The following is a 16,803-nucleotide window of genomic DNA, read 5'->3' on the forward strand; positions in this document are numbered from 1 at the left end:
ATTTTTCATATATATTATCGAAGTATGTATATTGTGTAGTGCAAATAGCAATTAATGTGCGGTTTATTTGCTGGAAAAAATGTTCCTTTATTTTATAGAAGTTTTATTGCTTTTGTTAAATATTCAAGATATTTTTTATTTTAAAATTATTATTGTATTGCTTTAATGATATTTTAGTTTAGATACTTTTAAATTCAAAAAAATTAAATTTTAATAATACTTATAATAGAACGTAATTAAATATAACAAGAGAATATTTAGATTTTTTTAAGACTATAAATCCTAATTGCACTATTTTTTAATATATTTTGCTTTCTATACACACTTCAAAAGCTGCAAACGCAACTGTAAAGCCCGTCTTAACTTTTACTTTGTTTTTGTTTTTAGTTTTTATGCACTTGTTCTTTAGTTTTTTTTTTTTTACTTTAAGCTTTAATAGTCAAGTCTGTCCGTTGTCGTTGTATTTGTCGATGAAGTTGTTGTTGTTTTTGGAGAATCGAGATAAATTTTTAATGCACGTTCACGGCGGGGTGAGTACGATGATGTTGTAGATGAGATACAACCCATACGATCAAGGCGATGTTTTTCTTTGGCGCATAATTCAAATCGCTCCTCTGACGACAGTTCTTTTGTTTCTTCCATTGCATCTCTATTACAAAAAAACAAAAAATACATGAATGAATGGATCGATAGAACTCTTTTAGCACAGTAATTGTACTTTAAAATTGCAGGACTTACTTGTAGAAGTAAATATTACCACTAACCGTTGCAGAAAGTGGATATTTATCTATTGTCACCGGTATTGATGTCCAGCTCATATTAGTATTAATACTCACTAGTGATATATTTGTACATGGGAAGGAACTGTTCACCTAAAAATATTAAAAATACAACATTAGTATTTCATTAAATTTCATTAAGTGATTAATGAAATTTTTATTACTTACTTTACAATATGAAATGTGATCAGTTTCGATACCAGATAATTTAGATAATGTTTCCCTCAACTCGTCATCCTCTGCAATATAAGAAAAAAATATATAAATGTATACGAATAATGGATAGAAAAGCTTATTAAAAAAAACTTATATATCGAATTTATACATAACCTTAGATAATTTCATTACTTACTATTTAACGTTATTTCTTCGAATTTTCCCAACTCCATTTTAGCTGGATACCATCTTCTTACGAATAGCGTTAAACTAACTTCATGCGGTTGTGGGCTAATGCCATTTTCACATTCTTGCACAAGAAACTAAAAAAAATTATATAAATTATTTTTATAATTATAACTAGGTACACAATAAAGCATATACATACTTCTGATTCAATTTTAGATCGCAGGTCACCAACTAATGGTTCAGTATCCTCTAAAATCTTTACGGGATTTCGACCACCTTTAAGCCACAAACGACAATTGTCCATATTTAGGGAAAGATATTTATCATCGATGCGATGCAATTTTGATATAAGTTCCTTCTTAGCTTCTGTTACAGTCGTTGTTGTATTGTAGACCCATTCGCATACGCAAGGCAATTTGACGGTTTCGTTGTTTAGCTCTGATAGACGCATAAACGAGATTTTCGCTTTTTGTTCATCTGCTTCGAGCGTTTTGCCTAATTCTATATAAACTGTTTCAGCTTCATTCAATACGAGTAGAGAGTGTGCTGTATTAAACGCATCCGAAGAATCATGTTTTCGTTGAAATCTAAAATAATTGATTGGTACCCTTATTAAATTTTCTATATACTTTTTAAAAACACTGATTTTCATATGCGAATTTGCTAAAATTTTATATGCTTGTGTCGGTTTCCGTGACAAATCCTCTGATGAGTCGGCATCACAATGAGGATAGTTACTACTAACAGCATCAGGCGAATCAATTTTAATAGCAGAAAAAAATGACGGTGTGTTATAACTGGAACTAGTGTCCATTTCTGATTGAGGTGGCAAAAATTTACTGAAATAAGCTGCCACACGTTTCATTGATTCACTATTCATCTCATCTTCTGGACTCGATAATTGCGGTGAATGACTGCAACTCGATATCTGACTATCACCGCCACATCGATTTTGTATGGATTCCACTAAAGTGCGGTCTCCATCACTTAAGCTGCTATCTTCTGAATTTGATTCTTGACCAGTTAAACCAGTAAGAGTTTGTGGTGGTAGTGCCGGTTCTCGACGTAAGTAATCATTAGTTCCTAAATTATATAGATTATCACCCATAGCACCCACATATGTAGCAGCATTCATAGGAACAGCGTCAACTACATCAGAAGATACCTCAATTGTGGGGGTCTGTGATTCAACAGAAGGTATTCCAAGTATTTCTAGACTTTTTGGATCTGTGCTCGGTATATTAAGATAGAAGTATATAATATGTCTAAATTGCGATTTAGCTACCGATTGCAAGTATTCTTGTGCTTCTTTAGTAGGATTTGAATCATATATTACAAATGCCTTTTTGCCTACAAGTGTTGCAACAATCAACGAATTTTCATTCAAATTGAATCGTTTCGCAATAGAACGACGTAATCTGGCATTATTTTCATGTGCTGGTGAGTGCACAAAATATGGTCCGTCCATTTCTTTAAATGTGCTATTTGTTACATACACGTACCAAGTATTCCCAGTGGGTTCATAGACTTCTAGTTCTTGGTCGTCCGCACGATATTCCAACAGAAAGTCATAGGTGCCCTCATGAGCAGCGCGGATATCAGTTAACGATTTATCTTCTACGTTTTCGAAAGATTGCAGTATTTCCTCTGATGACTGGTCGTAACCAACTAAACGACAATGTGAAAGTGGGGCAAATTCGTCAACATTTAACATTTTGTAAGCATTTTCTAACAAAGCACTTAAATCGAAACTACGAGAAGCTGACACACGAGTCACTTTTAGTTTCTTTTGATTTGGATTGTAGAAATAAACTCGAGGCTTTATATGCTCTGGTAAAGCTAAATCGGGCATTGCATTGTGGCGCCCTATGCGTCGTATGCTGGTATTCGACTCTTCTTCCATTTGTAATTTTTTAAGCAATTGATTGATGTGTTCAGGAAAATCTTGTACTTTCATAGCAGATTCGTTTCGATTACGATCCATTTGTCTATACATTAACATATATGCATTTGTACTTGAGCTGTAAATGCTGGAGTAATACGATTTTGTAGCAGAACCACCAAATGATTTTTGTATATCCTCTTCCGTTATCTTAAATAAATTTATATTTTAAAGAAATACATAAAGTGAATGTTTATAATGCACACAACTTACCGCTGACACAGTTTGGTCATTGAAACTGTACCAGTCATTATTTTCAAATTCTTTTATGTAAGCATAATAATGTCCACCAGATGCACTACCCGAATGTATCATTATAGCAAACAATTCATACAAATATGGACCGGATTCATGTCGACTGCGATGTTCCGCATTCACGCCTGTACTAGTGCTCATATCAATGCCTTCATCATCATCATTCATATCATTCTCATGTTGACTTGAGCAGGCAGTTGTTGCTATACCACTGCTACAATTGTCTTCTTCCATCGCTGAGCCACTATCAGTTGTGCTACAATCATCTGTGGCATTTACTCCATTAATGATATAACCATTAGCTGTGGCAAGAGCCAAGTTTGAGGCAACATTACTGTGCGTACTGACGAATGCGTGATCTTCTTTTACATTCACAAAACTATTCAGATTTAAGCTCTGTGGAAACGTGACCCTAATGATTTAAAAATAAAAATAATTATTAATAAAATTAAATATAATTTGTTTGGCTAAAAAATATGTAGTTTGTTAACCGAATTGTTAACAGTTATTCAAAAACATATACTTACTTATCATTTAGCTTTATACGGTGCATAGTCTGGTAGTCAAAATCAAAACGCTTCAAATGCAGTGTAAGAACATAAGGGAAATTCTTGAATTTCAGCCCTTTATGTGCATCACATTTTTTGTTACATTTTTCACAGAAATATTGATTGTTTCCATCTAAAATTTCTGGTTGTACAAAAGCACGTAATGCTTCCTCTATGCTACCATATGCCACATTGCTACCAAATGGTCTAACTGGCAGTGGTATATCCAGAAATGTATCGGCACGTGTCTTCTCTGTGTTACATTCTAGACACTTCACATAATCAATCATTTTGCCTTCATATAGATTAGATATCAAGTTGGCTTGTTTTGTGTTTTTAAACTTGTGTTCCAACGCATCAAACATTACACGGCACAACTCCTGTATATCGTGCTGCTGCCAAGCTTCAGTTGAATCCCAACCGAAACTACGTGTTAAATCTGTTGTTTCAACCGCTGGTTTTTTAGAAGTCTAAGGAAATGAAATACTTCAATAATATATGAGGCATAAAATCAATATGTTTACTGACCTGAAGATTTAAAAACAATTTTTGTAATTGATACGGTATGTTTTTGGCTTCGTTGTCATTATCGAATTCCCAACGGTATAAAGCGTTACGAAACTCAGGCGTCATATATAAAGCCTGTAACAAACTGTTCAAGTAGCAGGTCATAGCTTGATTTACTAAACCAACAAATGATATGCCAGTAATAGTAGCCGTTGAATTTACAGCTGATAGTGGATATTTCCTTTCCAAGAAAGAACTCACATTTTTTTCTGCAGAGTCCATATTTGATGTTGCCATGTAGTCCACATCGAAAGATATTGCATGTGAACTACTAGGAGATGTATGTGCCAGTGCTAAACCTAAACTATTCATTGGTTCACTCTCTGTCGGACTCGCGGAGGCACCTAAGGCTAAGTCATCATCCGACATCTGATCTTGGTCTGATTCAGACATAGGACTGAGATTAAGTGAATTTAACTTATTTTGTGCACATGACATATTGCCCCTTTCAAACCACTTTTCTCCAACTGCACTACAAGTATTTATATTTGAAGTACTTGTAGAAGTGTGTGGTAAAACTAATTCGCTGCTATTTAAAGGTCCTCTTTCTATGGGACTTGCAGAAGCACCTAGAACTAAATCATCATACAAGAGTTGATCCTGATCTGGCTCGGACATAGGACTAACATTTAACGAATCACTTCTTGAGTTATGTGTCATATTTGCGCTCATTACAGAATGAGGCGAAAAGGTGTCATTTAGCCCATTAAAATTATTATTGTTATTATTGTTGTGGGTTGTGATACTGTTCCTTTTGACGATCTTTGCCATATTGCCTTCAGGACTGCTGTTTATTGGATAAAAATCGGAAATTGATGGCAGGGACGTTAAAGTAAGATCGTAGCGTTTTTTTCTATTACCATCCCATTCACCAGTTGGCAGAAGTATTAATATATTTTTTGTCGTCTTCTCAAATCCCGGTACATTGTAAATTAAAGAACTTAGATGATCATTCAAATATACCTGAAATATAATAGAAAAATATTTATTTGTTTCTAGTTCAATATAAAATCTATTCATTCAAATATTATTACCAAGTCTTTAGTTTCAGGTTGTAGAAGCAGATCAAATGTTTCATATCTGTATTGAGTTTTAATGTCACTGATTACTTTCGCCACAGTATTTGTAGGACGGACAATAATGTTAATTCTTTGTTGTTCCGAATTCGGCGTTTTATCATATACAGCACATTGTGTTGTAACATCTCCCTTTTCGATCATGTTGAATGTGTAGGGAAAATCTATCAAATAAAAAGAAAAAATAATAGAGTTTAATAATTAATACAAAAACAGAAATCTCATGGTTCTCTATTATAAAAATATTATTAGTATTGTTTCAGGTTATATTAAATAAATCATTTGTAAAATAATGCCTTTCCATTTTGTTAAGAAAACAGACCATTTTCTAGAATTAAAATCCTATATAGTCCGTTTTTATTACTTCCCGCTTATCAATGCCACGACAGCTGGATCTATAGTCCCAATTGTGAAAATTATTGGCTTCTATTTTGATAACAAAACGGACTATTGAATTGAATTGAGAATAGAAAATATCTTTGTGCACTGTGAATACAGTTGAGTCTATTATGCCCACTGTAAGATCTATTTTTTTTAATGTAAAAACAGACCTTATTATCGAAGCAAATTCCTTTATGGTTCGTTTCTGTTAATTCCCGCTTAGCAGATTCCATTTGTTGAAGTTGGAACTATCTGTATTTCTATTGTGTCTATTATAAACATATTGGATTCCGTTTTGGTGACCAAAACGGATCAGGTTACGAAGTGATTTGTTTATAATTAATTTTTGTTAGTTTCTGCTGTCCAATTAGTAACTATTGAGCTTAGAATAAAGTTGGATTTTTGGTAATACTGCATTATTTTTTCATCTGTACTGCAGAAAGTCCAAGGTTTCTGACACGGCTTAAAAAATCTCTCTAAACAAACGTCAACCTGTCTTCTGTCGAACTCTATTTTTACATATGAGGCTGTAGCGCCCGACGAGATATCCGTTCGCCAACATCCAGCTTCAGCAGGAAATGGCCTTAGTAACAATATCGAAGTGAGGCAAGTTTAGAGACACTAGATCCACAAAAAGTTTATTTCGAAAGTTAGCAGCCCTATCACCAAACTCAGATTGCTTTAGGTCAATCCCATCAGCAACTAAACTCAGCACTGATTAGAAACAATGCATGAAATAGAAACCGAAATGATCTAATGAAACTGCAAAAACCGTTGTTGCGAATTAAAACATAAACCATCTAACAGAAAACAATGGAGACTCTATGTTAATAGTTTATGTCCCTAATGGGATTGGAACTAATAATAATGATATACAGAGGTATTTGCATTCGCCAGATTCAGATAATATTTAATTAATATAACTAATATGATTACTTCAAGAATTTTTATTAGTTATAAATATATTATTTAAAACACGTTCTTCACTATCTGAATTTAAAATATTACTGCATATGAAATTGTATATTCACTTGCAGCCAGTGACATAGAAATGCTTTTCAAGTCCTATGTCCCTATGTTATAATGTGCATATTTTACTATAAAAATTTATTGGGCATTCTAGTGATAAATTAAAATGACATCAAAAATTGTTGGAAAAATACGTGACCCTTTGACCTCACTTCAGCTGAACATTTCTCCATACTTGCTAGAAATACTGCAATGTAATTTTGTTGTTGCATTGATTTCGCCTTTTCCTTCGTTTCACAGTTTACAGTACTTAATGCAAGGACACGTTTTGATTCCTAAGTACATGATGACAAGGAGGACGATTTTGCATTTTGCAGACGAAAGCTGCATTTCGGTGTAAGCACTTTGCCTTCACCCATTGCAGTCATAACAGACCGAGTACTGTAAGTAATGTGATGAAATTTTCTGACCTACTTTACGACAATATCCTTGAGAATAGTTTTTGTTCTTGAATTGCGAAAAAGTAATAGGAAAGTACGTGTAAAAAGAGAAAAAAAAGGTTTTGAAAGGGTAAATCATGTGTAAAGCAATTTCAAGAAATTCACATTATATGCAGAAAAAGTTTTGTCCACGTAGGTATTAAAGAAAAGGTAAAATAAAATAAATAAAAATTCAAATTAAAGAATATTTTAAAAATCATTTTCATATTAACGTTTGAATTGAATAATGAATTCAGTTAAAAAGGAGCATTTGAATATTGCAAAAATAGTACATTCGTGGACTTAAATTAAAATTATGGCCCATGGAAATATTACAGATAAATGGATCATCATACCTAAACCGATATAAGTTCATCTGCAACCATATATATTATTTAGCCGTTTACACACAGATAACGCAATACAAATGTATCTAGACAGATACAGTAACAATTTAAGCAAATGTATTAATTTTTATACATATATACCATATACGCAAGTGACCTCGTGGACACATATTCAGAAAATAATACAAGATAATGTAAAGGATCGTAGATAGTTTTAAATCTGTTTGTCAATGAAAGGTCATATTCCTTAATAAACAAACAGCGAACAGTAGAAACCCAAAGTCTATTAAGAAATGTCAGGCCATATACCTTAATAGGGCAAGCAATGTTAGACAGCGAACAATGGAATCTATATAAAGTATTAATTAATGAATTGATAATTAAAATATGATATGTGGTCTGTCCTATAAAAGAATATCAAAAGTGATTGCATTAGAATTTTTGATTCATAACCATCTTTGGTTTCATGGAGTTACCATTTGCTTATTAATTTTTTAGGTAAATATATTAATTAATTTTTAAACTTAAAATCAAATATAAATAAATATGTTATATATAAAAATCTGTATTTCTACTTTCGGTCAACATTTAATAGAAGACCCAAATAATATACTCAATCAATTCAGTTCATTTAATGATTTGATTTAAACTAAGCCTAAGCTAAGATTTACAAAAATACCTTATGCAAAGTTCTAATCGATTATTTCTTAAAACTCAGATCTTCATTTGCTTATTAACAAATAACCGGGACTAATGACAATCGTTGAATTCTTTAAAAAAAATATATAAGTTTGGCTACAAAAGCTTCTGTGTAGTTTTCATTAGAGTACTGGAAAAACAGAGAGAATATATATCAAAGTATATATATATTCATAGAAAGACCAAAGCAATTTGCTTCACTATGCTAATCAATAATATAGTTTATATGATGTGTGCCTTTCTAATTTTCTCAACAAGTTGGGTTTGTTTCAATTATTAAAACATCCGAATTTGATGAGTACCAGGAAAGGAACAGTGACCTCGCCCGACAGCAATTACTCACATTTTCGATATAACCTGGGTTATATTCGAAAGTCTATACATCTTCTGTTTAATCGAAATTAGTGATAGCATAAAAGACGTACTATGGCTGCAGTGATATGTTCCAATGTGGAACGGTTTTCCCACATTATTCTATTCTATTTAAGCAAATTATATTGAATTCAATATTATTCTGTTCTCTTATTTTATTTTATTAATATTCTATTCGACATTCTGTTTGATATTCGGTTTGTTATCCTATTCCATATTTTCTTCGATATTCTGTTTGATATTCGGTTTGTTATCCTGTTCTATATTTTCTACGATATTCTGTTTGGTATTCTGTTTGATATTTCGTTCAATATTCTGTTTGAATATTCTGTTCGATATTATGTGCGACATTTTGTTCGATATTCTCTTAGATATTCAGTTTGATATTCTGTTCCATATTCTCTTCGATATTCTATCCAATATTCTGTTCGACACTCTTTCCGATATTCTGTGTGATATTCTGTTTCATATTCTGATCAATATTTTGTTCGTCTCATTTTAATTATATTTGATTTTAGTTAGTTCTTTTTAATTCTATTCTATTCTGTTTTACGATCATTTATGTCTCATACACGGTATTATAAACTTAATATTTAATTAATAATAGTGTAGAGGATATAGAAGAAGGTATATTGTTTTGCACCGTTTTTACAAAAATCGTATCCTGATGTGCACGTAGTCCGGTTCTGTTATAAATTAAACACATTTTCTTTTTGCAAAAAAATTTCGCAGACGTCAAATGTTAACAAAAAATTTGCGAATCTTAAAATTTTTCTTTAAAATTTATAAAAACAAAACAATTGCATGGAATATTTTCTACGAATTACTGACGTAGTTGTTGAAAATAAAAATATAAAAATATAATTACCAATAAAGGCATTGTATTTTGAAAAGTAATTACCACATAAATTTTTGCGACCGTCAGGAACACTCAAAATAAGCGAATCATTTAGAGAACCAATAAAACATGATGAAGGAGGCAAGGCAATTTAAAGGAGCCAAATGCCAAATGCCTTAGTCATTGTTAAAAATTATTAAACTGCAAGTGGATAAAGTAGCAGAAGCGTGAACAAATATGGAGTGAATTTATGTACGGGTATAAAAGAAATAAAAAAAATTAATTATAAATATATACTGAAAACGAAAACATGAAAATTTGCTGAAGAGACTTTGCCACGTTGCACCCAGTACCCGAAAAAATCAAGAATTTAAGCAGTCAACAAAAATCAAAATTCTTATTTAATAACAAAATTAAAAAAAAATTAATGAAGAAATGGAAAATGTTTTTCATTATTCGAATCTCCTGCGCTCCGTTGACCGACCGACCTCTTCTCTTCATAGTCATGACAAATTATGATTTTAAAATTATCCACACCTATTTGGCACTTTTCAGGTATTTTGCCGATTGCTCAAGTTAGTCCACACACACGACACACTCACCCCCACCATTCATAGGTCGGTGGAGATTTTTAGGCAATTTTAAGCAATACTGCCTCAATTGGCTTCTGGCCAAGAAATGTGTGCAAAAATGTGCACAGCACCGCGCGGCATACAGATTTTATTTCCTGTTTATTTTTTTTTAAATATATTATATGAAACATACTCACATACACGATATATATTTAATTTTTTTAAATTAAAAATTATATTTTTGACACAATATACAAATTACTTAATACTTGAGAACAAACTGTTCTCCAACTTTAAAACAATTTTGTAATTTTTAACGTCTAACTATTTTGAGAGACTTTACAAATGGAACTAAAGGGTTAAGAATGAAGTGACTTTCATTTATTATTATAATTTAATTTAATTACAAATTTCAAAAATTATAGCTCATAGTTTCTATAATAATAAATAGGTATAAGACGACGACGGTTTTGAAGGGATTACGGCGTAAAAGTCTTTAGTTTCAATTGTCGTCATCCGCTGTCATGCAATTTTAATATTTCTCATACTGAAACTAAATTTATTACAAAAAAAAAGAAAATATTCACAAAAAGCTCATAATAAATATTTCAATTAAATGAGAAAATGAAATTTCCTTCCTGTGTTCATTCAAGGATAGAAAATGTGTGTCAACCGAATTGCAAAATAAAAATAAAAAAAATAAATGAATAATAAACTGGGTTTCTTTTACGAAAAAATTATTCATATAAATTTAAATAATTTCCAACTGTATTTATAATAAATATACATTTTAATTATGCATTAAACATATTGAAAATTATAGTTTTAGATGAGTGCTATGTGATGGTTTGAGCCTATATTATAACTATGTTAACTTGATCTACCCAGATTCATAAAAATTCCCTATGCAGTTTCAATTTATTAGGTCAAAAACTGAAATACTTGCTTTCAGACAGATACTGCTAAATCCTTTTGTGTCTATTTAAACAGATTTAAGAGAAATAAGGAGGGTAAAAAGACGTAGCTTATATTATGTTCCCATTGCTACCTAAAAGTAGTTTACTTGATTTAAGTCGGTAATGAAATTTGGTTAACCATATACAAAGAGCTTTTGTGTTTTTTAACTTAGTTAAGAATAAATCAAGAAAAACTACAAAATAAATATCCCAAAAGGGAAATTATCGAAACTTAATATATTACACACATTTTTTTAAATTTTTGTGTTTTGTAAATAAATCAGTGTTTTCCATGATTAATTAATTAATTTTTGCTAACAATACAAAACTAAATATTATCTGTTAACAATAGAAATGTAAACAAACAAAAGCTCTTCTAGAAATTTCATAGAATTTCTCTTTCATATGCGTAAATCAACTTATGCCAATATAAACGATCAAATCTTAATTTAGTTAATATAAATGCATTTAGCTGCAGTAGGAACATGGTACTAACTACTCACTTACTAGTGTTTGAAGATAAACTGACAATCAGTCTAATGGTCTTAAAACGGCGAAAGCAAATCATACTAATCGAAGACGTACACGTCTATTTTGAAAAACTAGTTGCAGTTAAATAATATTATTATTAATAACAACAAATCAATTTTTAAAATGAGTACAAAGAAAGTTATGTTTAGCAGTAACTGCAGTTATAATATAACATACTCAAAAAAGATAAGCAGCCGATTGTGTAGATATTAACCCGCAAAAGCCAGATATAATTAAAACACATAATATCATGTTTCTACTGCATCTAAAACTCTTTATGTTAATGACAACTTATGCTATGTTTCTATTGGTATAAGCTGATTTATGCATCTGAAATAGCTTGTTTGTTTACATATGACAAATATTTCAAATTCGTATAATTTCTCTTGTAAGAAATTGATTTTAAGGGTTGCATTTGACATTTTTCGCTTTAAATTAGTTAATTTATTTATAATGAGCTCATTTATATGAAAGCTTTTTGTATGGTACTTTATCCCAATTGGCGGCATTGATGAGCAAAATTACATAAATAAAATAAGTGGAAACAAGGAATTAATCTATTTTTAAGATTTCAACGAATTATTTTATAAGAATCTTTTGGATTTTAGATAAGGATTTATAATAAAAATAAAAATTTATCTAAATCTTTATTAAATAGATAAAAGCCTTCTAATTTCGGAAAACGAGAAGATTTCACAATATTTTGTTTTGTTAGTTGGCTGTTTCATTAAAAGAAAAGATTTAACGTGATTTAAGTTGAGCATTGACGCATGCTCGAGCGAAGTAAAAGACTTTACTACATAATAAATAATTATTCAATTTAGTAGAACAGGGAGATATATCTAATGTGTGACTTAAGTAACATAAGTCTAAACGAGAGTTAGGAATCAACGTTAAAATTAGTAATGTACTGACACTCTCGTCAAAGTTCTAATAAATAAATAAGGATCACAATGTTAAAAAAAAAAACAAAAATAATTAAGTAAATCAAATAATTAATTAATTTTACGACTTTTTAATATATTATTCATAAACAAAAAAGCTTTGCTTTGGTATTAATAAATATTTTTCCTATATTTTGTAATAATACAATTATGATTGAAGATTAAATTTTAAGTATATATTTTTCTGATAGTAGGTCGATTCTTAATACCAGCTGTTCGGTGTTCTTATCTTCATTCGCGTAAATTCGCTCAGATTGTTTTTATTCTTAAGTTTGTTTATATTATTATACACAATCATATTTGTTTATTTAGTGGATTTTATAATAAATCACAGACGCAAAAAAAAAGTACAATTGACGTGCTTTAGGGTTTAAGTTTTTATAATGCAGCGAAGAAAGCATCTCAGATATTATAAAGTATAAAATAATTAATACTTTCAAAAAAAAAAATCCGAACATAGTGTCGTAAATAAGACCGCGTATTTATATTACTTATATTATAAAATATAAATGTATTAACTTAATTAATTCGATTTAATCCATTTAATATTTATTTAATTTAATTAATTTCTAATTTGTTTTTAGACAACCATGTAAGTAGGTAGTTAAAGTTGAAGAAGGTCGCATTCTTCTCAATGAGAAAGAAAGCTCTTCTGGTTCCACATTTGACCAGGTTATGAACTAATCTTCTTCAGACACATTAAAAACGCAAGTATTTAACTCATTTTTATTTGAGAGCATTGAATAATAGTGACCACCAACTACTTAGGTTCGAATTAGTAGAGATTCACATGTATCTTCTCTGAGTGCCGAACAACACGATCTATAAAAATGAATATCTATAGAGAATATATCCAATAGCGCTTTATATAAACTGAATGATCGATAGTCAAGTTTTTCAGTGTTAATGAAAGTTTTTTATTGAAACAATATATATGGATTTTTTTAATCGATTATATTGGAATATAGTTTTAGCATAAGCAATTAATATTTTTCAGAAAAATATTTATTAAAATATTTTGAAGAATGTACTTTATTAAATCATTTACAGAAATTATAATAAATATTAGCACAAAATATTACCGAATGGTTTGAATTTATATAGGAAGGAATATCTTACTAGTATAAGGTTATAATATGATAAGTCTCTGTTATTGTACATTTTTATTAAGCATTCAACGTAATGTGATGAACAAAGTCAAATATAGTGTTTTTCTATTCTTATTTAATAGTTAATGCATTTGACACACGATTTTTAAGTAAAAGAAAACCCAATAAGGATACCCAATAAGGATAAATCTAGAAATTTGGATATGTCTCCTATTTTTTAATGGTGGTAACTCTATTTTGAAAATTGAAAATTCGTCTAGCATTCACACATAGATGCAGTAGAGTTTCCTTCTCATCCGGATAACAATAATCCCGATAAAAATCGTTAAAGGTTTAACGAAGTCAGTGCTACGATAACGCACAGCTAAACTGATTTCGCTTTAGTGGAAGCACCTCACTGGTGTAAACCACATACAATGGGGTATAGGACACAATGAAATTGTTGGCCCACTTTCTGCTAAAAAGGAACCCTATATATACTACTAAGCACTACATTTATATCCTGAAAGTAGTAATTAATAAGATATAAGAAAAAAAATAAGAGAAGAGAAAAAAAAAAATATTTGGTCTTTACAAATCTTCTTTGTAATCGAAGTTAACATTTTCAGAATGGCAACCCAGTGCTGTGGTTATCTCAATTTAATGGTTGCAACTGTTGAAGTTTTGAGATGCAAGACATCGATATGAAATTTTTCACTATAGAAAGAATAAACAAATTACAAAGAGAAAAAAAAAGATTCACGCAAATTTGTATAAAACTTTTTCTTATTTGGTTTTATTTTTTCACTTTTATGAGATATTTTATTTTCTCTACGGCAACAGCATCGCCATGTGTTGATTAAATTTCTTCAAAAGGCGTTGAAAAGTGTTGTTCAGATTGTGAAATACGTAATGGAAGAAAATTATACTTCCGCATATACGATTTGTAAATAACCAAAAAAGTCAAAATATTTCGCAAAGTGGAGATCATTTTAAGAAATAGTCATTCAATATGTATATCAAAAAAATATGGATCAAAGAGATGAAAACGTATTGAATTTACAGCCCACAAGAAACTGTTTTCTTTCATCACCAATTCTATTTAAGTAACTGTCAATAGATGGCCTCAGTACAAAGATATATCCTTTAAGAGTATTGTTTACAATAGACAAATTTTTATCTCTATATCTTTAAGTTTTGATAAGTTGGAGATCATTTTTAATTATTTTTTACCCCAATGTGTGGACTGAAGTTATAGAGAAGAATATAAGAGAACAGCGCTTATTCAGAAGCAAAAAAAAGAATAGAACGATCCAGTGTTATTAAGTGTCAAAAAATTAGTGAGATGAACTGACTCTATCGGAATGTTTAGGGATGATCACATCACATCTTATCACATTCCTTCACATCACATCTTAGATGCAATGATTCTTTCGGAAGGTTTAAGGATGATCACATCACATCTTATCACATAGGTAAAAAAAATAATTTGAATGTGCAGGGTACAGTTAAGTTATATCAATATCTTCCTCTTATGGTGATATATGTTGAGTAAACATATGAAGTCAATTTTAAGAATTGCTGATGACAAATTAAACGTGTTGATCTATGACTATTACAACTATTTAATGGCTTTAAAATATTAAAGCCGCGGATACCGATGGATTACTACTTTTACATATGTACAGGGAAACTATGAGTGTATGAAAAATACTACACTGTTTTTAAAAAGACAAGTATTCGATAGTACTCTGTCTATTTGAACTAGGGTGTTACCAAAGTTTTAAAGCTAATGTGAATCGTTGTTGAAATGTACTATAGCGATGCTAATTATATAAAAAGGATTATCTCACTCGGCATCCTGATTTGGCAGTACTGTTTCAGTGACACATATGTCAAACAGAATTGCCAGCCGCGTTATCAAATGCTTAGATTAAGGATTGTCATTTTACGTGAGCAAAATATCAATAAATAAAATTTCCACATCTGGGACAGTAAGAATCTACAAGTAACTGCCGAAAGACAATTGCATCTACAAACAGTTACTGTATGAAGATGTGACATGAATCGCTACAATCTAATAAGTACAGATTCTAAATTTGATATAGATATGGAAGACTTCTGGTACTAAAAGAGCGATGCGCGAAATATATTCCGGAAGCACAATTTTAAAATTCAGTACTATGAAAGAGTTACCAAATTTAAACAATATGTCACCACTGAATTTATTTTATGGAGTTACGCAAAAGATAGTTTTAATGCTAATAATTCTATCAGTAAGATATCCTATTAAGAATATTTGAAGGATGTTGTACTTTATGACTAAGAGCAAAGACCAAACAATTTATCGAAATAAAAATTTGATGAAACACTTAATTATAAATGTGTTTTATATATATCTATTTGTGGAACCACAATGTGTTTAACCCTGTATCGATTATGTGATTATTAATGATCTATATAATCTATGATATTTCATCACAAGAATATTTTTTGTAGGGCTACGCAAAGGATCATATTTATACGAATAATCCTCAAATTCTTGATGCTTGGGTAACGCATAACCACCATGTTATGAGGAAGGTACAATCAACTCTAAAATATCCAGTACTGTAACATGTTTCGTAAAGAGTATTTGAATGATATGGTATGTATTTCGAGGAATATATCGGAATAAAAATTTGATGGATCTTTCATTTACAAGTATGTTTTATATATGTTTACTTTTGGAACCACAAAATGGTTAACCCTATATTTACTGAAAACTTTGTTATTTATAAAAAATTCGAAGAAAATACACATCTCATACATGGTTTTAAAATCCTATTTCCTAACAGCATATAATAAAAAATAATTTATATATAGAAAATTTAACGGAATTATATATAAAAAAAACATTTCCTGTTTAAATGAGATAAAATTTGATCTATTGTTTTGGTAAATCTTTTATTATTTTAACCTTGACACTCTAAAAATGTGTTCGATTTTGCATTTATACCAAAATATTTCTATAATAGCCAAAACTATCTAAACATCTATAATATATATGAGTACGAGTATATTCTTCTATGTGGTATGTGGTATGAAGTTTAGCCCATATTCATCTGCAAAAAGC

The 16,803-nt window shown here is 30.3% G+C and overlaps 1 protein-coding gene across 3 annotated transcripts in view; it reads right to left on the reverse strand.

Moving 5' to 3' along the window:
• Positions 1-409: 409 nt before the first annotated feature.
• The window catches only part of LOC119670912 (ubiquitin carboxyl-terminal hydrolase 47), a 42,022-nt gene continuing 25,628 nt past the window's right edge, over positions 410-16,803 (reverse strand). The window contains exons 1-9 of one of the 3 annotated variants that reach the window (XM_038081375.1): positions 5,471-5,679; positions 4,398-5,399; positions 3,849-4,339; positions 3,280-3,733; positions 1,324-3,216; positions 1,132-1,258; positions 948-1,018; positions 739-872; positions 410-649 (exon numbers count right to left, since the gene is read on the reverse strand). In XM_038081375.1, the coding sequence (XP_037937303.1) occupies positions 433-649; positions 739-872; positions 948-1,018; positions 1,132-1,258; positions 1,324-3,216; positions 3,280-3,733; positions 3,849-4,339; positions 4,398-5,399; positions 5,471-5,656 (4,575 nt within the window). In that variant the 5' untranslated portion in view covers positions 5,657-5,679 and the 3' untranslated portion in view covers positions 410-432. Of the gene's footprint in view, positions 650-738; positions 873-947; positions 1,019-1,131; positions 1,259-1,323; positions 3,217-3,279; positions 3,734-3,848; positions 4,340-4,397; positions 5,400-5,470; positions 5,680-16,803 lie in introns of those variants that run through there. The other 2 variants (XM_038081367.1, XM_038081358.1) reach the window with 2 other exon arrangements.

The sequence above is a fragment of the Teleopsis dalmanni genome, chromosome 1, assembly GCF_002237135.1.
Source record: "Teleopsis dalmanni isolate 2A chromosome 1, ASM223713v2, whole genome shotgun sequence".
NCBI classification, from domain to species: domain Eukaryota; kingdom Metazoa; phylum Arthropoda; class Insecta; order Diptera; family Diopsidae; genus Teleopsis; species Teleopsis dalmanni.